Source organism: Hoplias malabaricus, chromosome Y (assembly GCF_029633855.1).
Source record: "Hoplias malabaricus isolate fHopMal1 chromosome Y, fHopMal1.hap1, whole genome shotgun sequence".
Taxonomy (NCBI): Eukaryota; Metazoa; Chordata; class Actinopteri; order Characiformes; family Erythrinidae; genus Hoplias; species Hoplias malabaricus.
Genome location: NC_089820.1, coordinates 32542659 through 32566988, shown reverse-complemented (window position 1 = coordinate 32566988; position 24330 = coordinate 32542659). Strand labels below are relative to the sequence as shown.

The window sequence follows — 24330 nt, the reverse complement described above, 5'->3', positions numbered from 1 at the left end:
TAGTTACCATAGATGCTTCAGGTTATAGGGTTGGCGCTGTGCTTACCCAGCTACATTCAGATGGTACTGATTTTTTTTTGTATACAAAAAATTATTTAGTGCCAGTCACTGCTCCCAATTGGTATGTTCTAGGTATAGGTATAATCTGTATTCGTTTATATTATATTTTAAAACATGTAAATACAAATGATTGTATGAGATTTCCTCTTAGATATTCCATGATAAACTTTGAGTAGGGTTATTAAAAACAGGAAGAGATTAGGAACCACAGCAACTCATCAACCCAGTGGAGGATCATATATAATTACACAGCAGAGTCACAGAGTGCTAATTCATGCAGTCAGTAAATGTTGCAAGCGCTTTACTAACACAATAATGGCAGAGCTCCAAACCTCCTGTTATTGCTGAAGGGGGGAGCTAACTTCATATAAATACCCGTGGATTTAGAATGGGATGTCAGAATACTCATCATCTTCATCATCATTATTTTATCTGCTTGTCCATTTCAGGGTTGCAATGGCAACAGACTGAGCAAAGACCTTTAACCTATTTTTATTAGCTAGGATACACATTGTCTGAACACAAAGTACTGGATAAGAGCATCTGTTAAATGCTATAAATGTAAATGTAAATGAGCCAACTAAGCACAAACACAAATTTGCAGTGCCAGTATTTATGTTTATATTGTACAGTATTTGTATTTCTAAGGATGTATCTTCCTGGATCAGGGCCTTGTCATTGCGGAAGGGCTTGTGTGGTCTCATGACATTCAGGGCTATGTCTTTGGGAGCTGTTAGCTACCAGTAGGGTCTCCCATGGCAAACAGGTCTGCAGTGAAGATCCAGACAAACATGATCCAAGAAGCATCCCTATGAGTACAACCATTAGAACTAAATGTACCCTGCCTGGGAGATAACCCTGAATAAATGAAAATGAAAGGGTCGGATCCGCTGCATGTTGTGCAGTAGAAATCTGCATTACCGGTGAGGTTTGTGATATGGGTTGCGAACAATAGCTAGCAATCCGGAATCACACCAAGGCTTCTTGCATCTACAGATAGAACCATTGAGGACTCAAATGATATAGCAAGATCATGGTGAGGACCGGCCATTCCAAGAATGAACATAAGTTCACTCTTGCTAGGCCTGAGCTTCAGATGGTGAGCTGTCGTCCAAGAATCAATGTCAGGCAGACATGATGAAATGCAACTGGAAACCTGAGTGTGAGATGGTGGGAAGGAAAGCTTAATGGTGCATCACTCCAAACCTCCCTCACACAAATTCCTCAAAGTTGGAAGCCCTGATACTCAACATAAACTTAATTTCTCTGAAAAGAGCAAAGCCATGAGTATAAGATACAGGTGTGATTGACCTGGTATTCTAGCAGCAGATTAAGGGTTTGGTGTGCAGAAAATGTGGAAACCAAAGTCACATTTAATGTGCATGTAAAACCAAAAAGGGGAACATCTCAAAGGAAATAAAAGTTGAACCAAAAGTATATTTATCTATATATCTATATCTATATTTGGGTTTAAAAAAAAAATTTAAAAAATGCACAAAAAAAAAAAACAAGGCAAAGGCACAGAGTGTGACAGTTCAGAAGAGGGGTATGGCTGTATGGCTGATCATACTGCCCATCGTTGGTGGATCACCTTTAATTGATGTACACCCAATACATATGGAAATTGATACTGGTGCAGCAGTCCCCATCATAACAGATAGCGTTTACAGAAGGTATTGAAATCATCTAGACTAGACTTGACTTTATTGATCCCACATCGGGGAAATTCACTTGTTACAGCAGCACACAATCTTAGGCATTGGACAAGAAGGGGGGGAGGGGCAATAAAAACAATGGAGAAAAAGACTTTAAAAACGTACATATTCACAGAAACATATAACCCATACAACCATGCAGAGATGGTTGCATATGAGAAGTTATTGCACATGACCTTCGATATCTCTCCTTCCTACCCTGTGGGTGTAACAGTCATCTGCTAAAGGAGCTGTTCAAGGCTCCCACTGTCACATATAGGGGGTGAGAGGGGTTATCCATGATTGATGTCAGTTTTGCTAACATTCTCCTTTCCCCCACCTCCTCTATGGAGTCCAGAGGACAGTCTAAGACTGAGCCAGCCTTTCTGACCAGTTTATTTAGCCTCTTCCTGTCCCTATTAGAGCTTCCACAGCCCCAACAGACCACAGCGTAGAAAATCACTGAAGCCACCGCAATGTCGTAAAAAGTCCTTAGCAGTGTCCTGCACACCCCAAAGGAACTAAGCCTCCTCAACAAGTGGAGATGACTTTGGCCCTTCTTGTACAAGACATTTGTGTTTATTGACCAGTCCAGTTTATTGCTAAGGTGAACGGCCAGGTATTTATACTCCTTCACAATCGCAATGTCCACACCCTGGATGTTCACTGGTGCAAATTGGATATGCTTCTTTCTGAAATCAGTCACCACCTCCTTTGTCTTGCTGGCATTAATACACAATTTGTTTAAGTGACACCAGTCCACAAAGTTGGTGATGACCTCTCTATACTCCAGATCGTTCCCCTCTGACACGCGTCCAACAATGGCCGTATCATCACAGAACTTCTGGAGGTGGCAGCTGTCTGAGTTATAACTGAAGTCTGATGTGTAGAGTGTAAATAGAAAAGCAGAGAAAACTGTACCCTGGGGGCCCCCCGTGCTGCAGACCACCACATCAGACATGCAGTCACGTAGCCTCGTCTGTTGGTGAGGTAATCAGTGATCCATGCAGCCAGATGACAGTTGACACCAGCTCCCTCCAATTTCCCTCTTAGTAGTGGTGGCTGGATTGTATTGAAAGCACTGGAAAAGTCAAAAAACAATACTCTTACAGCGCTCTCTGTGCCCTCTAAGTGCGAGAGTGTTCGGTGTAGCATGTAGATGACAGCGTTCTCCACACCAATGCCCAGTCGATACGCGAACTGCAGGGGGTACATCCCGCTATTTACCAGGTGTCGAAGGTGAGTGAGGACAATTCTCTCCATGGTCTTCATTAGGTGAGAGGTTAGAGCTATTGGCCTGAGGTGGTTAGGCTCCCTAGTGTGTGCAGTCTTTGGAATTGGAACCACACATGAAGTTTTCCATAGAAGTGGAACTCTTCTCAGACTGAGTGTTGCACCCCTTGAGGCTCTCCTCCAGCTTCCTTCTGTATTTGTCCTTCCCCTTCCTCATCCCCCTCTTCAGCTCCTTCTGCATCTTCTAAGCCCCTCCTTGTCGCCGGACTTAAAAACCCTCTTCTTTTCATTTAACAGGACATTTAATTCAGGGGTCACCCATTTTTTATTTATTGTTGGTTTATTGTTGGAAAAACACCATACCTTCCTGGTAGGCACAGTATTTTCCACACAGAAGTTAAAGTAGTCTGTGATGCATCCAGTCAAGCTGTCGACATCTTCCCCATGAGGTTCACATAACACATCCCAGTCCGTGGTGTCAAAACAGTCCCTCAGTGCGCTACTGGTTTCCTCAGACCAGATCCTTACATACCTCTTGGTGGGTGGCTGTCTATTCACCACTGGTATGTATACATGGGACAGAAGAACCAGGTTGTGATCCGAACGACCCAGCGGGGGAAGGGGTGATGAACAATAAGCATTCTTACTATTCACGTACATTATATCTAGTCTCTGGTGTGACACTTAACATACTGAGTGAATGTTGGGAGAGTGGAGGACAGTGAGGCATGATTAAAGTCACCAGAAATTCAGAGCAGGGACTGAGGATGTGACATCTGTAGTTTCGACACTACAGTGTGTAAGCACCTCCCAGGCTGTCACAGCATCGGCTGACTGGGGGATGTATACAATTATCGTGATAACATGCGAGAATTAACTCGGGAGATAATATGGCTATAATATTATATATAATATTATAATATAATAATGCTAACCGCTAGCAGTTCAATTTCCTTACTGCTCTTTCACCCAAACGTGCCCTGAATTATACCATTTATGGTTCACAAACATCGCTACACCCCCTCCTTTCCTCTTACCACTTTCCTTTACTTTCCTGTCCGCTCTCACAAGTTCAAAACCTTCCAAAGTGACGTGTGAGTCCGGTGTGAATTCATTCAGCCAGGTCTCTGAAGCACATAATGCTACATTCCCGGTATTCCCTCTGCAGCCTGGTTATTAGGAAGAGATCTCACGTTCCCCATGATGACAGATGGTATACATGATTTATACCGTCTTTTCTTCTCCTGGCACTTCGTTCCAGCTCTGCACCCCCGTCTCCTTCTCCTTAGCTCCTCAGGGATCACTGGTCTCATCTCAGGGAGTACCTTGGTGCTACCCTGTGCTAATAGTTGTTCTCGAGTGTAAACAATGGAGCCATGGCTGAAAGGGTCCGCTAATGCCGATTTAAGTATTCCCAACAAGAGAAAAATACAAATCCACAGTCTCATGAATTGTCCGTCCTTAAGTGCACACTTCCGACTAAGACTTGTGCCGGAAAAAACAAGAAAAAGGTACAACAACATACAAAAACACATAAACATGCACAGAGCTACTGTAACTAGCTGCCACCCAAACAGCACCATCTTGACTCATCTTAAATCTACCTCAAAATCCATCTAACATCGCATTGACATACACATGAACAGGTGCTTGTGAGAGGTGTTGTCAATGTCATTGACCAGCTGAATGAACAAACAGCTAAATTGCCATTGTATATTGAAAGGAATTACCCACCCATACTTGACTGTGCTTGGCTGGATGAAATTACACTGTACTGGCCTGCAATACACATGGTGTCAAAGGAAGACTCGAGATTGATTGAACTTCTGAACAAACATGCTTATGCATTTCGGAATTACCTTGGTAGTATTGCAAACATAACAGTTAAGCTGGACACCAAGCCAGACACCAAACACAAGTTTTTGAAAGCCAGGCCAGTTTGTTATGCTTTTAGACCAAAAGCAGAAGTGCATTTAGAATAATTGGTTAAGAGTGGACTCCACACAACCTTTCAGTCTTAGTAATTTGGACCAATTTTACCTGTTATGAAAAAGTATGGATCCATCAGGATATGTGGATATTTCAAAGTGATATTTAATCCTGTGTTAAAAGTGGACCAATACCCAGTATTTTACATTAATGATTTGTTCAAAGAGTTAGCTGGAAGACAACAATTCAGCAAAACAAGCTGTTATAAAAGCCAGAGGTGGTGTATTAAAAACATATAGTAATCATACCGTGTTTTTCTCCTGATTTCATACTTTTCTCAGAATTGACTGATTCTATAATTTTTTCTTATAATAGTTATAAAATAAAACAACTGTGACCAACTATGACAATTACATTTGTTTCTTTCAAAATTAAACAATTGAAAGAACATCCTCAAAGAGTGGTGATTCCATAATTTTTGCCAGAGGTTGCATATGGGATTGCATCTGTCCATTGTGCGTGGACATTCAGGAGTTCAATGTTATTTGAATGACATTCTGGTAAGAAAGAAGTGGAGCATTTGAGAAAACAAATGCTACCTTACAGAGATTGAAAGACTACAGGCTCAGAGTCAATCAAATAATTGATACATGTGATTGACTCTTGAGGGTTGCACAAAGCTCCTTCAAAAGACAATAGTAGATGCACCCCAGAATGTAAGTCAGCTACGCAGTACAAAAACATGAAGACAACTTCTATTTATTTAGCAGACAGAAGCACCACCATTGTACATATCTGTACAAATGCAATCACACACAAGATTTTATCCATTAAGATCTACAGTGATGGATATAGTACTCAGTGGATGAAATGCAGAAGATACACTGAAGCGCATGTAAACATGGTGATTAGATTACTGACAAAATCTGATTTTCTGCAGTAATCAGATTATTCAGGGCATGTAAACACACTCACTGATGCACATAGTAATTTGCCAGTAAGTGCCTATATTACTATTATATATTACTACTGAGAAAACCATTAAAAAACTAGATGAAAAGTTCATTTAAATTGTTCGGGAAAACCAAAAGTGACTAATGTCCTCAGTTCATTTTGGAAGAATTTGAGAAGAAAAAACACATCCAGTCTTCTCCTTACCACCCTTCTACCAATAGATTAACAGAAAGGTTTGTGCAGATCATGAAGCATTTCCTTAAAGCTTCACATGTGTCAAGGCTCACTTCATCAGATGTTAAACAGGTTAAACTGTCGTACAGGAATATCCCTGGGTTCATTAGAAGCATAGTGGGTGCTGTATGGGTGAGATCTGCCACTCTGCTCTCCTTGAAATGCAGTTTTAAACCACTAAAAAAACAATATTTTGATTATGTTTTACATAATATCTCAGGAGCAAATATTTGGAACACTCAGTTTTATGTCATATATGAATGAGATATGGCAGTATAACGCAGTCACAGTTTTTGGCATTACCCGTGTAGGGTGGGCGAGAGCGCTGGTTTGCTGCATGAGCTTACTGTGTCCCATACTTTTTTATTCAGGTACGTTCATGATTTGTGTAATACGGGTTCATATGAAAAACTGAGATCTCTCGGGATCTAATATAGTATTTTAAACACAATATGATCACAAATTTACATTTTATTTTTTATTTATTTTAGTTAATGAGTTATTTGTAGTACCTCAGTATTATACTGCTGTTGTATGGAACTTGTTTAATTAAAGAGTATATGAGATGAGATGATTTAATGAAATACTCTTGTGTACTACGAAAATTATCATAATCCAAGGTCAGGTGCAAATAAGCCCTCGTCAGTGTATTTCATACTTTTCATATGTTTTATATATTTATGTACATATTAGAAGCATAGTGGATGCTGTATGGTGTAGGGTGGGAGAGAGTACTTGTTTGCTACATGAGCTTGCTGTGTCCCATGGTGTTTTATTCAGAATAAATCTGTACATCTCCACACACTGGTATGTTTATGCCTGCAACAACCAAGTTCTAAGTTGGCTACAAATATAAGGAGTGATGAGGTACACTCTGATAAAACTGCAGAGATCCAAACCTCTTTTTATTGCTAAGGAGGGGGAACCAATCTCTATATTAATAACTGTGTCAGAAAATCTCTTGTAGGTGTAATGTGTAGTTTTCCCAAAATTTTGTCCATATAGTGTACATTATATTGCATTTATAGTAATTATGTAAGTTTGTATGATTTAGCAACTTGCTTTTGATTGGAATTTGTAGAGTCAAATAAGTTAAAAAAAAATTGTAGCCCTCTACCATAGCAAAATATGCATTAGCATGTGTGTAGGCTACTGAGAGATGGAGATTATACCTGTGGGGACGGCACTTTATATTACCAACTATTCAGAGCCCACTGACTACACAGTTATCTTTAAAGTTACATGGAAGGGCAGACATGTTTATAGCTAAGTAGCTAAATATCATAAACAGAATATTCACTGCAAGTCATGTAGGGAACCAACAGTTATACTGACAATAGAAAGTCAGTGCAACCACTTCCTCACCATCTTGCAGACAAATCTCTTCACTGTGCACTGGCAGGTAGGATAATCAGTCAATCAGTTAGTTATAAGACATAAATACTGTGTTTGGAACAACTTGTGTATCACTCTGTGTAAATGACAGCCATCAATAGTAACTAACTCTGTATCTTAAATTCATGTCTGTTTATTGATAAAGCTGTACATGTTAATTAAGTATGTAAGACACAACAAGTTGGAGATAAGAATAATGAAACAGATGCAAAAGAAAAAAAAATTATATGTACACAGTTTAACTAAATTAATTCACTTGTTCATTAACTGTAACCCTTATCCACTTCAGGGTCTCTGTGAGTCAAAAGCATACCGGGAATCATTGGGTACAAGGCGGGGACACAACTTAGAGGGGGGCTCAAATCCTTTGCAGGGCGACATATAAATCTAGGCCAGAGGTTAAGCATCCCGTCATCCCATTTTCCCAGAGTGATCAAATGCAGTGTTTAACTTGATAAACCTGATTGTTACTGCTTTTGATATGTTCATTTGCACTACTTTTCAGTTTAACTTTATAATAAAACAGGTGACATGTACAGTGTTAAAGCCAGAGCGTGAGTTGTTTGCTCGGTGTCTTATATAAGTGTTCCTTTATCAAGTACATGTGACTCCTTGTTAATAAAATATAAAAATGATTGCCATTTGTCACATTAAACTCATCATTGTTAAAATGTAATCTTGTCTGGTCCTGCCATGATCTGACAGTTCTTTCATGTGAACTAGGTGCTTGAATATAATTTCTGTAGTGATTTTCAAGATTACATTTTACGTAATTTATAACAGACAAATTAATGAATAATAGGGTTGTAAAGCTCATGCTCACATGATAAAAATTGCATTTCATTATAACACCACATATCACTCTATAAGTTCTCCTTATCTATATAATCTATTAATCCTGCAGGTAATTTTAATTAGTTTTTAGAACGTTCTAGAATATGAATAAGCAGTATATTGTCATGTGCCTGATTGTGGATTCCTGTTCCTATTTTTACCTGTTCCTATATTTGAAGAAAAAGTTCAGTGTGAAGGGATTTTCTGATAATAGCGATAAGTCATAAGTTTTTCAGTAAAGAGGAAATACATTTTTTTCAGGGGATTGAAAAGTATGGAAGTGTCATTACATAGGAAAATAAAAATATAATAAATTTCATATGTTTTACATCATCCTATACTGAGAACTTATTTGAACATCCCTTATACATGTCTTTAGGGTAGAATGGTATGGACAAGATAAATGCCATTTCTACATAGAGCAGTATATGCTACATCAGAGCTTTTCTATTTCTATTTTGCACAGCATTTAACATTTCTATTTAAATTTTGCACAGTATTTAACCCATGAACAAAACTTGCTGGTACCCAGCTGGGCTGCCCATATGAGTGTGTTGGCTGAGAAAAGCATAATCATACCATAATTTAGCATTGAGCAAATTATTGTAGCATAATCATTTACAAAAACACTTGGGGGCATCGGCACTGAAAGACCTACCACCCAGAGTAGAAAGTCTAAAAGAAGGCACAGTAAGAAGTCCAAAGTTAGAAGATCTAAGACAGTGAGAGGGAAAATATGAAGAAATAAGATCAGAGAGATATATAGAGCCTTAAAGGTTAAAAGAAGAATTTTATATTTAATCCTAGACTCTACTAGAAGCCAATGCAATTGATGAAATATGGGAGTGATATGAGCTCTATTCTTAGTGAAAATAGGAGCCCTGGATGCTGAATTCTGGATATACTGGAGACGAATGATCAGTTTAACAGGTAGACCATATAAAAGTGAGTTACAATAGTCAGTACAGGAAAAGATGAAGCCGTAAGATAAGATGTAAAATATCCTATGCCAATCAATTAGAGCTTCACATAGGGCCCACCCTACTCTATTCCTACAGGCAGCCACATAATTTCTATTGTTCCATTCCTACAGCTACAGCTAAGGTTGCTGTGGCAATTTATTATGAAAATATCCGCACATTAATTCACTCAGTAGATTAGAGTTTATTTCATTATATAATTATTTGCATGAGCTGCAAATTACAGTGTTTGGCAAAGCTCCAGCCTGTCTGAGGTAAAGCATAATAAACAAAAAGGCTAAATATGTAATTCGTATTCTAAATGTATTAAAAAAATGAGTATTGGCATAAACTGCACAATTTTGATTTTATTGTTATTCTCAAATTAGTTTCAATCAAATTACACAGTTCCAAAGTCTAACAAATGACTTTCAAATGTATGCAATATTTTGAGAATCAGATGTCAAAAGGTATAAGGGTAAAGCAGACCTTCTACTCTCTTGAACATGTTGCATAGAAAAATTATATATAAACAATAGATTTCACGATTCCCGCCTTGCGCCCGATGATTCCAGGTAGGCTCTGGACCCCCCGCGACCCTAAATTGGATAAGCGGTTACAGATAATGGATGGATGGATGGAGATTTCACGATTTTGTGAGTAATACATTGTTTTTCAAATGGCATTGCTGAATTTGTGAAACAATTGGGAAAATGAACAATTCACTTTTCCCACTCTGGTTGCAAATTCCATGTTCACTAATTTATAAAAGAATTAATTTGCAGTAAAGTTTCATGATCTTCATGTTATTGCAAGTCTGTTTTATTTTTTCAAATTGTTTTTTTTTTCAAAATTTTGGGAAGATTTAAGGAATTCAGCAGAAAGTGTGAGTTGCCCACCTTATTAACTTAAATGCCATGTTGACACAATAATCATTTTAAAAATCAATGATAAAATTTCATGATATTTAGGATTTTAGATTTTTTCTTTTTTTTACATTATTTTTTTTAATAATGAGATTATCTAAATATAGGGAGAAGATTCTAGAAAATCTGAGAAAAGTACAATCTACCCACATTCCATAATCTCAAATAACATATTTATAGACTAACGGTATAAATTAATTAATTAATTATTAATTGTGCAATTAAACATAATGAGTTTTTTTTTGTCTATTTTAACCAGCAGAAAACAAACAAACATAAAAGGGGGAAAACAAGCTTATCTAAAAATGGATAATTAATAAATCAAAATAATTTGTAATATTTATATATAATTTTTTTAGTACCTGTTGGTCTGTAAGTTCTTCCTGTTGCATTTTGATCTCCTGATGATTGAAACGCGGGCACAAGGCACAGATTCTCGTGATCTTATGTAGGGGCACGGAAGTGGAAAAAATATCAGTAAAAATACTCAGAAATGACCTCATCACATTGTGAGACTTTCTAGAGAAAACAGGAAGTAGCAAAACCACAGGGGGAACCTGTTAGTGTGCTATCAGACCCAGAAACATTTGATGTCTGTCTAAAAAAGAGAAGCTGAGAGAAAGTATATTCAGAGGCCAAAGATTGAAGCAGAACATAATAATTTTGAAATAAGGAATGTTCTACATAAATGGGAATTCATGTACATGACTTCATGAATAAAACCAGGTTGAATTTTTTCACTGTTCTATCTTCTTCAATTATTTTTTTTCAGAAATTCAACCATTATTAGTATCACTATGGTTTGTCTAAAGGTTTGTGATCACCTGCCCAATTTTTTTTTTTTTGATGATTATACAATCTATGTCCATTGCTGGTGTTGAAAATAATTTTACTTACACTCTCTTCCTCACATGAACTCTAAGATAATTCAGGATGCAACCTGACAACAATTTTGGCGTAGTTGGCCGGATCCTGCTGTCTGACGCTGTGAACTCCTGTTGCTGTCAGATTTGGACCAAGAATCCTGTTCTTCTGACGATCTGCTTGTGGCTGACCCTGGTGCTGTAAAGAAGCTGAACTGTCACCTCATACAACAAGGGTGAGCGAAAGAAATCTCAGAACACAGCACACACTGCCAGGGTAGGAGAGTTGTCTTGTCTTAAATGTGGTCCCATGTATTTGTGGGAAGGACACAGGTATAGTTTTATTCCTGGTCAAAGGCCGTAAACTCCGGTAGGACGGCGTTTCCTACTGAGAATCAGGTGTTCCTGGTTTTGGGGAACAGAAGGCGTTTCTGTTCTCGGATTAGATTTGTTTCTAACCTTTATCTTAGGAAGGCGCAGAGAGGTTTAGATATACCCTCTGGTCTTTACAAAAGCAACGGCGTTTGCTTTGGATTTAGGTGTTTCCCTATTTCCACCAGTTCCTAGATCAGTGTTCATGGTGGCGTCCTGGCTCGGGGTTAGATTAGATCTACTCACAACTGTTTGTTTTGTTTTGTTTTTGATTGTTTTTTGTCTTTAATTGTGTAGTTTGGAATATTAGCATTTACAATGCAGAAAGTAAGTGGAACTCGTTTTTCCACATCCGTGACTAGTTCCACAACTAACACAACAGCACAGTATACAGACAGGGATGCATTTGAAGGAGATTTAAAACAGATGCTAGATAGATTTTGTTTAAAAAGAAAAGCTAAACTGTGTAAAAGGTTTAACATCTCAGAAGATTCAGAATAGAGTCAGGAACAGTGTTTCACAGTTCTAGCTAAATGTGTAAAGAAGAAAGATATTGAAGGATGTGTACAGGTTTTCAGGCAGTGGCATTCTTTGTTAATGACAGAACAGCATTCTAAAATTGAACAGTTAAAAGAGGAATGCTCCCATCATAAACGTGCTGCCACCAATGCTCAGAAAACCTGTGAACACAGCCAGCGATCACTTGTTCTTCTTGAAGCAAAAGTTGAATTGCTAGAGAAGGAGAAAGACAGACTGATAAGCAACAACACGAAAGCTACCAACCACCAGCTATATCCATCTTTGGATGCTTTTAAGAGAGAAACAGAACAGTCCAGTGGGCATTCTTCCAGAGACAGTGAAGAAGAGGATTTTAATATCTCTGTGTTGGAAGCTGCTCCAGTGGTAATTAAACAGGTGGAAACCAAGGGAGGTGAGGAGAAGATAACAGTCAAAAACTAGCCACTTTCTCCTGAGCAAACTGATCGTCTCTCTAAAGAATTTAGCCATCCTAAAGTTATGGGGTTGGGCCCTTTTATGACACAAATGTCACGTAAGATCAAACTATACTCTCTACATCCATTAGATGTTTTAGCTTTGTGTTCACAGATATTGATGCCTGATGAGATAGACAAATTAGAGTCATACTATGATGTAGATAAGCTTCGATCTATGAAGGCTGTCAAAGAGTCAAAAGGTAGTGGAGTGTCATCAGAAACAGGGTGAATTTGTGAACCAGTATACGTCACGTTTTGCTGAAGTTTATATGTTGCATGGTGGACATGAGGACTGTACTTCTGTTGAAGAAGTACTTAACTCAAAGTTTCCAGTTGCATAATGGGCTAATGGGTTATCTCAAGACATGAGGAAGATTTTGCCTCTTTTGAAACCAAACCGGCGTACAACAGCAGTAGGGGAGCTGTCTGACAATTTAGTAGCATATGAAAGGGATTCCAGCGTGAGATTACATATATCTGCTGTTTTGCATAATGCCTCCCAACAATCCAGGAGGACACATAATAAAATGGATGGCATATGTCGCTACTGTGGTAAAGAGGGACACTGGGAAAGAAAATGTAAACTGAAGCATTTAGATTCCCGGAAAACTGCTAACTCAAACAGGGATCAGGACAGTTCAGGGGATGAAACTTTATCACCTGAGCTGGCAGGGCGGCTCCTCAAGCTTATTCAACAAGCCAGCCAAAAGCCCGCTTCTCAAACTCACAATCAGGTGTCTTTAAACTGATTGTGTCCGCTGTGAGAGCTAATTTGCAACCGGTCACACATGAGAAAGACAATAGATTATATGTGAAAACTACTGTAAATGATCAAGAATTTGATTCCCCTGTAGTGATGTCACAAACTCTCACAGTGCGTTGTCCACATTCTTTTTCATCTCCTGCTCATGAAATCATAGTTTCTGCCCAAAGAAGGGGTAACCGGCTTACTGCTCCCACAGCTCCAAATATTAGCCTCCAAAAGGCACAAATCACAAATCAATCATCCTTAATGATGACTGCATTTTCTGATAATTGTGATGAGAATAATAGTGATGATCATGAGTGTGTATTGTCATCACACACACCGACTTCAGGCATTTATGAGTGTCCCTTAGAAAATCCTGACATGATTAAGTTTTGTGATGGTTCTCCCCAGGTCCTGAATGGAAGCAAACAGGCTGGGTGGACTATATGTTCACCTGATGCAGTGGTAGAAAAGGGCCATCTTCCTGACCATTTCTTAGCTCAAGCTGCTGAATTAGAAGCCCTTACTAAGGCTTGCATCTTGGCACCTGGTGTTACTGCAGGTTCTCCCATTGAGAATGCTCCTTTGGTATCTAAACTCATGACAGCTCCTGAGCTCCCAGCTAAGCCTACAATGGCTAAAGTTAAAGCTCACAGTTCCACCAACCTTATAGAAACCAGAGGTAATATTATGGCTGATGCTACAGCTAAAGCACCAGCAAAATTTGACACAATTTCCGCTGCTGCAACAACTTGTAATGAAAACGTCCCACAAAATATGGGTTTATCCCTATTGCAAGCAGATGCTCATCCAACTCCTGATACACTGCTGAAATACTGCATGGAGCTCACTGACTCTCTTAGCTCTGTACAACAGCGTGAAAAAAAGGGTGTGGGCTAAGTCACCAGAGGGGGGACACTATTGTACCAGGACAGTTGGTAATGATTAGAAATCATACAGCTGCTCCTTTAGAGTAAAGATGCAAAGGGTCTGTTTCAGGTTTTGCTAATCACAGAACTTATTTCAACGTCAGAAAACATGGATACGTGCTTCACATTGTAGAATTATGCCACCTCCTAATTAGGGATAATGGGTGAATTAGTTGGAAGGGCTTTGGGAAGATCTGCTGGTATGTAGACCACAGGGGCCAAACCCAAAGTGAAGACTCCCTTTCTCAAATATAACGACTAGCGTTTCCACACTTCCAGCTAATATCTTATGACCCAGTGGTTAGGTAGGGACAGAATAGTGGTATCATATACAATGTTAAAGCAAAATACACAAACACATTTTTTTTTCTCTCTATCTCTTTCAAACATACATACAATGGTCAAAAAGATACTGCCGATGGTGTTTTTGTGTTTTACAGCTGCCAGAAGTGGGCAATGGAAGGAGAAATATCTTCGAGACATTTCATCACTGGAACCAAACTGGAGTACTCCCAGTTCTGACAACCATCTAAGTGCTCAACAGAAACACTGTCAATAAACATCACCAATATTTTTAGTGTAGTGTTGGCTCTACTATAGACAACTACATTTGACCACACTCCTGTATGGTCAAGAGGGGGGAATGTTGAAAATAATTTTTCTTACACTCTCTTCCTCACATGAACTCTAAGATAATTCAGGATGCAACCACCTTGGTGACTTTGTATAATGTAATTACCATGGGGTGCCTTTTGTTCCAACCATTTGGGCCAAGCTGAAGACAGACTGGATGTCCCCAACACAGCAGGGGTTCTCCATTTCTGTTAACCTGATTGCTATGGTAATTCATTAGGTGTGGTTAAGGGTGGGAGGATCACTGTGTTATTCTTAAAAGGGTATTGTACAGAGAGAGTTTCAGACTTGTTTAGGAAGAGACCCATGCGCACCCAATAAACTTCATTTTCGTCTCTACTTTTCGAGTCTCCTCTCCTATTTTCAAGAAACAACTTGCCAGCAGAAAAACAACAACTTCCAGCGACGAAAGCAGGAACAGAAGAACAAATTTTAAAAGACAACACTGGTTATCATGTATGTTCTCCAAAAAGCAGCCGAATTGTCTATATATATATATATATATATATATATATATAGGGGTTGGTCAATGAAACTGAAGCACCTGGTTTTAGACCACAATAATTAGTATGGTGTAGGGCCTCCAGCATCAATTCATCTTGGGAATGACATATACAAAACATATATTAATCCTGCACAGTGGTCAGAGGGATTTTAAGCCATTCTTCTTGCAGGTGTAGTGTTTGTTGTGTATACACTGTAATATATATATATATATATATATATATATATATATATATATATATATATATTTATATATTGTGTTTGTAGTGTTTGACCTTATTCAAACTCTTCTGATTACTGATGTTTTGACTAATGATAATAATTGTTATGATTGACTTAAATGACAAAAATATTAACAAGTAGTTAGAGAGTGAATACTGTCATCGCTACGTGAGTTCTTCAGGATTTTCAGACTTTTAATGAACAGACTCCACACACTGTTATTTCAAATAATGGAAATATTTTATTAAAAGGAAAAAAGAATATTCACTTAACATAGCATAATCTCAAAATCTCACGGCATCAATGAAGGTGAAGCCGATTCGAATTTAAAGATAAGCTAGGCAATATGACTTGTGACTAATGTGTTGCTAACTGAGATTTAATTAACGTTTAAATTTATCAAGAGACTTAATTCAATTTACAGCTCTGGAAGTGCGTAGTTTTAGCTTACTTTTTGTCAATCTCAACCACTCGACGGGTACAGAGGCTCTTTGAGGTTCTGGAAGAGAGGAGTCCCGCTTAGTTCTCGCAGTTCTTCCGTGGAAGTTTTCAGGCTGGGTCAGCGTGGAGTTAGTCACCCGCGAGTCAAGCCGCCTCGGGCGTACTCAGAGCGTGGTGACGTAGACGAAAGGATTCCCTCTGGCTCACTGTCCTGAGTGGGAGGTTCCAACCATATGGACGCTTTGGACGAGAAGTTTCGCTGGTTCTTGCAGTATCCAGAACTAAAAATCGAATCAATAGGCTTATACTTATTTTACGATTTTCTTCTATCTCGGCGGTGTTTCTTACTCTGGCCACGAATAAGTTTCACCTGCTTTGATCAGTCGTGAGATTAAACTTAGATTGGGCGATCAAACATAAACACAATAAAAAGAAAAAAAATTACTTAGAGTTACTCGACATTACGTTGTAGTTTCTGTATCACACTGCTAACTAACACAAGACGTCTCTTGGAAGCTGAGTGAGGTCCTTTTAGAGTCTTTGATTCGTTTCGTCGACGTAAGGAATAATGAAGAGCGTCGCGCTTGAAGAGAGTGAGCGCAACGTGAGAAGGTCGCTGGATAGCAGAAGAAAAGCTCTTGGAAGAACGGAGGCTAGAAGAGCGAGAAGAGGAAGCGAGAGAGGAAGAGTTAAGAGTAAGAGACCGACGTGAGCCAGGCACTCTCTTTTCAGAGGTGGCGCGGTCATGCCCAATTGGGAGGTATCCTTCCTTTGATTGGATCCTGGGTCTGAGGCTCACGTGACTTGTTTCACGTTTCAGAGAGAGAGAAAAGATTCACGCATACACAAAAATTACTTAGACATGTTTGTGGTATAGCACAATGAGTGTCCTGGATTATTAATATCAAACATCTACGTATATATATCTTGGGTATTTTACGATTACATCCCACTACAATATTATGCTAGAAGATACTAATTCGTTTTCTTAATCAGAGACAGAAACTTTCTTTCATGATTGAAACAGTAATACACATCACTTCATTGGTTGGTAGACGTTCACCTGAGAATAACAAGGGGGTGACATTAATACATATTTGCATAATACATGTTCATAAACACTCGCGTTCGATATGCATTTAGATAGCAGCAGGGCGAAACATGATTTCGCAAACGTCCACTTGGGGTCGCTGTTGGTCCATGCTGTTCGTCCTGTGCAGGTGGGTTAACAGGAGTTCAGATCGAGGTCAATCCTGTTAGTCATCTGTTGATTTCTGCAGGAGATAATCACCGAGCCACTTAGGCACCAAGGCCATAAACGGGTCCTTTTTAATTCCGGTCTTCACCACTTTGTTTGATCTTCTTTTTGCCTAAGAGCATCATAAACTGGGTTTGTTTTCTTTCCATTTCTGAAGACGACGGAGGGGGTCACTGGAAAGTGTCCTGCTCAGTCTTTGATGTGAGTTTGTGTGTGTGTGTGTGGGTGGGGGAGTGCAGAGTCTTTGCACACACGCAGTCTGTGGAATGCAGGGTCCTGTCCCAGGAAATCCTTATCAAGGGGGAGAGTCTTTTCATTCAGAACCTTTCATTTCTTTATTCGATACATACTCCACTACACAGGATAGTGGCCAGGTCACTATGTGATGCTGGTGGAGGAAAACGTTTTCTGACTCGCTCCTCCAAAACACCGCAAAGTGGCTCAATAATATTTATATCTGGTGACTGTGCAGGCCATGGGAGATGTTCAACTGCACTTTCATGTTCATCAAACCAATATTTCACCAGTCTTGCTGTGTGTATTGGTGCATTGTCATCCTGATACACGGAACCGCCTTCAGGATACAATGTTTGAAACATTGGATGCACTTGGTCCTCAAGAATAGTTTGGTAGTCCTTGGCAGTGATGCGCCGTTTGGCATTGGCATGAGTGACCAAAGGTTTGGCTATAGTTGCCCGGCTGTGTATATTGACCATGTGAATCTCCCGATGGACAGTTCTGGTGGAAACAGGAGAATTGAGGTGCACATTTATATCTGCTGTGATTTGGGCAGCCGTGGTTTTATGCTTTTTGGATACAATCCGGGTTAGCACCCGAACATCCCTTTCAGACAGCTTCCTCTTGCATCCACAGTTAATCCTGTTGGATGTGTTTCTTCCTTCTTCGTGGTATGCTGATTTTACCCTGGATACTGTGGCTCTTGATACATCACAAAGACTTGCTGTCTTGGTCACAGAAGCGCCAGCAAGACGTGCACCAACAGTTTGTCCTCTTTTGAACTCTGGTATGTCACCCATAATGTTGTGTGTGTTGCAATATTTTGAGCAAAACTGTGCTCTTACCCTGCTAATTGAACCTTCACACTCTGCTCTTACTGGTGCAATGTGCAATTAATGAAGATTGGCCACAAGGCTGGTCCAATTTAGCCATGAAACCTCCCACACTAAAATGACATATGTTTCAGTTTCATTGTCCAACCCCTGTATGTACATATATATATATATATATATATATATATATATATATATATATATATATATATATATATATATATATATATATATATATATTTAATCATTCATTGTCTGTAACACCTTGTCTAGTTCAGGGTCGCTGTGGGTCCAGAGCCTACCCAGAATCCCTGGGTGCAAGTCAGGAGTGGTTACCAGTTCTTCACAGGGTGACACACACACACACTTTCACTCACACCTACGGACACTTTTTAAGGTGCCAATCCACCTAAACCAGAGGACCCAGAGTATTCACCCACGTATTTAAATAATTGAACTCAGGTGTTTCACTCACTTCCATGGCCACATGTGTATAAAACCAAGCACCCAGACATGCAGACTATTTTTGCAAACATTTGTGAATGGGTTGTTCTGAGGAGCTCAGTGAATTCCAGTGTGGCACCCTGATAGAATGAAACCTGTGCAACAAGTACACATTACTAAATATTCCACAATCAACTGTCAGTGGTATTATAACTGGATGAGATTGAGAATGACAGCAACTTAGCCACATAAAATGACTTTTAATATAGGAGCATTGCAAAAACTCACCCATCTCTTTCCAAGTTCACTGCTGAAAGTCTCATTCAGCCATCTTAATTATTGTAACTCAATTTGTACTTGCATTAGTTCCTCTCTCCTCCATAAATTTCAGATGGTCCAGAACCCTGCTGCTCATATATACCCGGTCCCACCACCACATCCGACCAGTTCTTCAAACCCTCCAGTGATTCCCAGTTAAATTCAGTTTCATTTTGTATAATTGTTTTATCTGGTTGTCTTTACATGTTCATCTCATTGTATTGTAACCGTGTCCTTGGGTTATGGAAAAAGTGCTTTTAAATGCCATATATTTTTATTATTATTATTATAATAGTATGGTCAGTGGATGCTGAGGTCGCTACAGACCTCTGAACTTCATGTGGCCTCAAGATTAGCTCAAGAACAATGTGCAGATAGGGTGTCATGGAATTAATTTCCATGGCTGAGCTTCTGCATACAAGCCCCAGACCAAGAAGTGCAATGCAAAGTGCTGGATGCAGTGGTGAAAGCACGGTGCCACTGGACACTAGAGAAGTGGAGGTGTGTTCTCTGGTGTGAAAAATCATGTTTCTCCATCTGGCAATCTGATAGACAAGTCTGGGTTTGGTAGTTGTCAGGAGACCAGTATTTGGCTGACTGCATTTTGCCAAGTGTAAAGTGCTTGGTAGAGGGGAGATAGTGTGGGGTGGGGTTGTTCTTCAGGATTTGGGCTGGGTCCCTTAGATCCACAGAAAAGGAATTCTTAATGCTTCAGCATACCAAGAGATTTTGGACAATTTCATGTTCCCAAATTCGTGTCCTCTTCCTGTTACAATATGACTGTGCACCAGTGAACAAAGAAACGTTCATAAAAACATGGTTGAGCTGCAAGGCATTTAAATGTTGAGTGTGGAGAATGTGTCTAATCGAGCGAAGACAACCTGAAACTACAGATACTGGAAGCCTGTGCTAGCATTTCTCCTGTGGTGTTGCTATCAGTGTGTGAAGAGTAGGACAAGAGGGTTGCATTGACTATCCAACATAATGGAAAGCAATTTGAACACATTTTATAAGTGGTCAGAAACTTGTAAATGAAAGAATGTAGTTATGTTAAAACCAAGCACACCGTTGTTTTTCTTGTGAAATTCCCAATACGTTTGATATGTCACATGACCCTCTTCCCATTGAAAAAACAAAAGTTGGATCCAAAATGGCCACCATGGTCACCACCCATCTGAAAACTTCCCCCTCTCCCGTATACTAATGTGCCACAAACAGGAAGTTAATATCACCAACCATTCCTATTTTATTAAGGTGTATCCATATAAATGGACCACCCTGTAGAATGGCAATGTTTCTGTCTCTTACTGTTCTCTTTTCTCTCTCTTACTCGTGTCTCTCCAAACTGTATCGCGTGGCTGACGAACAACTACTTCCGATTTAACAATGTCAAAATAAAGAACAATAAATAACAGAATGCAGTCAAAATACATTAATTAATTCATTCCTTATCTGTAACCACTTATCCAGTTCAGGGTTGCAGTGGGTCCAGAGCCTACCTGGAATCATTGGGCGAAAGGCAGGAATACACTCTGGAGGGCGTGCCAGTCATTCACAGGGTAACACACACACACTAACACATTCGGACACTTTTGAGTCACCAATCCGCCTACCAATGGGTGTTTTTGGACTGTGGGAGGAAACCAGAGCACCCGGAGGAAACCCACACAGACACGGGGAGAACACACCAACTCTTCACAGACAGTCACTCGGAGCGGGAATCGAACCCACAACCTCAACAGGTCCCTGGAGCTATGTGATTGCAACACTACCTGTTGCACCACTGTGCCGCTCTAGTCAAAATACAATCTTAAGGTATTATTTACAGTTCTTGTCTCCACCCTAGTCCCGTCTTAGTTCCACCTCCTTGTCAGTGTTTCCATGTGTGTCTCCTTTGTAACCCTGCCCCCACATTATCGGTTCCAGGTGTCCTTGTGTGTATATAAATCCCTTTGTGTCTGTTCCTGTTTGTTGGACATTTGTTTTGCTTTCTCCAGTCTGTCTGTCTGTCTCGTCTTGTCTCAAGTCTGTTTGTGTCTTAACTCAGTCTAGTTCTCTTTGTATCTGTCTCTCTCTGTTTAGCTCTCTCTGTTTAGGTCTCTGTTTAGCTCTCTCTGTTTAGGTCTCTGTTTAGCTCTCTCTCTTTAGGTCTCTGTTTAGCTCTCTCTCTTTAGGTCTCTGTTCAGCCCTCTCTGTTTAGGGCTATGTTTAGCTCTCTCTGTCTAAGTCTCTGTTTAGCTCTCCCTGTCTAAGTGTCTGTTTAGCTCTCTTGTCCAGGTTAGTCTCTTTCGCTCTCTCTGTCTGTTTAGCTCCCTCTGTCTAAGTTTCTCTGTCCAGTTCTCTCTCTTTTTTGTTATCGATTGTTTAAATAAAAAGTATTTTGTGTTATTGCAAGTGTGTCCGCCTCCATCTGTCTGCCCGGTCCTGACAGTGTGTGTAATTTATATGTTCTCTGTAGTAGGGCTGACACATTTAGCTGAAGCAACAAATCTCTTAACACTGTCAGTGTTTGAAGTTCTTCCCGGCACCACTACGACTGCTGAACCGCTGGACGCTGAGACCACCAACAACGGCCATGCAACGCCAACATTTACGCCGTGTTTAACATCTAGTCCGGGGGTTTCACAACAGAGTCAAAGCGCCCAAGGGACGTTAGGGGCTCTGTTCCACAAGGTAAATGTGTTAGTTTTGGGTCTGGTGGTGCTCAAGCATCGCGCTCAAGTAGTGGTAAACATCTTAGGTTGGAAGAAATCCACAAAACAAACGGTAATAAAAATACAAATTAAATATTATTTGTGTAATTTATAACATAGTATTTGTATGTTAACGAGTTTCATTATTTAATTTATTCACAGATTTGGACATTTTTGATCTCTCTGTGTATGAGGACTGTGTTGAACCTGGTCTGGGCGTTGCTGGATGGTATGATGAGTTAATGAAAACATGGAATGAGAACAGCTTTACAGTAAAGGAAGACAACGCTGTTGCTGTTGAGCTGAATGATGGACTAAATGATGCCTTGATTGAACCTAGGGTTGTGGATGAATTAAAATCCAATCAAGATCATGAATAACAACAAAAACAACATTGGGTGGGGCAATGTAATTGTTCTAACAATGCTGTCGAGTTTATAACATTGATGAGACAGATGTTGCAGGAGATCACCAAAATCTCTATTGAACAACGTAGGCAAGCTACATTAAACCGCAGGCATGACAAAATTTTTCAGAAACAAGTTGAATGTATTGAAGCTCTGTGTAAAGAACAAGTTGCTAATACCAATTTAGTTAAGGATATTCTTGGGGTTTGTAAGAAACAGGTTACACGCAGTAAAAACGCACTAGATTTATTGTATAAATTAAACAGATTTTTAATGTATCCCTGTTGCAGGGCCGTCCTCTTGTAGATAATAATAGTTATTATTATTTGTGTTGATAATTTACTGTGTTTTTTTTTCAAGTTTCTTTTAGTGTTTTTATCTTATTATTTTGATTGTTGGTTTGTTCAGGAGGGATGTGTTAAATCAACTCATTAGCGCACATTTAAAAGTATTAGCATTATTTTAAACCATTAACATTTAAAAAACCAACAATTTGTATATCGAAAAAGCAAATAGGTCTAAACAGTCATGGCATCTACAGCTTTTGTGTGTGATGACCCTATATATGACGCGTGGAAACAGTTGTCTCCAAGTGAAAAAACATGTTGCCTTATTGACGAGTATGACATGGCTATTGACGAACTTAATAATAACCAGTAAGGCATAGACACACAAGGCAGCGATGCAGTAGTAATGCCCACAACTTTTTACAAGTCTAACATCACAAACACAACTGACTAAGCGCTGTAGATATGATGTTAGTGGTGGCCAATCTTCAGATTTTGCGTGTGATGACTCAATATAGGATGCATGGGGGCAGTTTTCTCCAAGTGAAAAAATGCGTTGTCAGATCGTTGAGTATGACATGGCTAGCTGCCCCTGAAGGGCAAACACACAAAAAAAACTGATGCACACAAAAAGGAAATTGATGCACGCACAAAAAACTGATGCACGCACAAAAAGAAAACTGATGCGCACACAAAAAGAAAACTGATGCACACACAAATACTGATGCACGTACAAAAAAACTGATGCGCACATAAAAAAAACTGATGCACGCACAAAAACAAAACTGATGCACACACAAAAAAACTGATGCACACACAAAAAGAAAACTGATGCACACACAAAAACTGATGCACACACACAAAAATGATGCACACACAAAAACTGATGCACACACAAAAAAAACTGATGCACACACAAAAACTGATGCACGCACAAAAAGAAAACTGACACACGCACAAACAGAAAATCGATGCACGCACAAAAAGAAAACTGATGCGCACACAAAAACTGATGCACGCACAAAAAGAAAACTGATGCGAACCAAAAGAAAACTGATGCACACATAAAAAACTGATTCGCACAAAAAGAATACTGATGAACACACAAATAACCTAAAAAAGACTGCCCTCTATCTGCAGAGATGGGGTGCTGCTTTTTCTCTGAAAAAATTATATGTGAATGTGTGTATTTATGTATTTGTTGAAATTTTGCAGCAGTTGTAGCCATTTGTAATGCAAGAAAAAATTCTTCTAGGTGACAAGTATATCTAATCTTAATTCATAGATGGGGGAGTTCCAGATCAAAGAGACAACTTAAGTAAATTGCCAGTGCAGTGTTGCAGCAGTAATTGTAGAGGTAAGTTACATTGCAATGAGGAAAACATACTTATTGGGATTTGTGTGTATGCATAACTAAATAATGTCCAAAGTTATGCAGTTTACCTGTTGTTCAATGTGGTCCTCAGTGGTGTTCTAAAAAGGGGGGTGTGAGGGGGTCATCAGTTCTATAGACAGTTCTATAGAGTGTATAAAGTTATTGAACAAAATGAACAGGTTCTACAGCTATATTTCAAAATATACACACAAGCTTTTAGCTTTTACTTTAGTGTTGAAATCAGTTAAAATGTTACAATGCAAAGTTGTTTGGAGGTCCCAATTGTTGGGCATGTTAAAAGTATTAATAATGTTACAAAACACTTTAACGAATTAAAGTTAAAGCAGTTTAGAATTTAAGTTTATGACTTTATATATTCAGTAATTTCCCATAAATTCCCCAATGATTATGATTTTATATGTACTTTTTTTTTTTAGGGGGGCACGGGTAAGTGGTAACAGACAAATAGATGTTGTAAACTTTTTTTTTTTTTTTTTTTTTTGCAAATTTTCTGCAATTCATTTGCCACTTCAAAAATGTTCTAGGAATTTTG

General features: G+C 39.2%; 1 protein-coding gene across 2 annotated transcripts in view; it reads right to left on the bottom strand.

Moving 5' to 3' along the window:
* Window positions 1–10622, bottom strand: part of LOC136677979 (uncharacterized) — a 346523-nt gene extending 335901 nt beyond the window's left edge. For both annotated transcript variants that reach the window (XM_066655712.1, XM_066655713.1), the window contains exon 1: window positions 10581–10622. In XM_066655712.1, coding sequence (XP_066511809.1) covers window positions 10581–10610 — 30 coding nt within the window. In that variant the 5' untranslated portion in view covers window positions 10611–10622. The remainder of the gene's footprint in view (window positions 1–10580) is intronic.
* Window positions 10623–24330: the final 13708 nt, after the last annotated feature.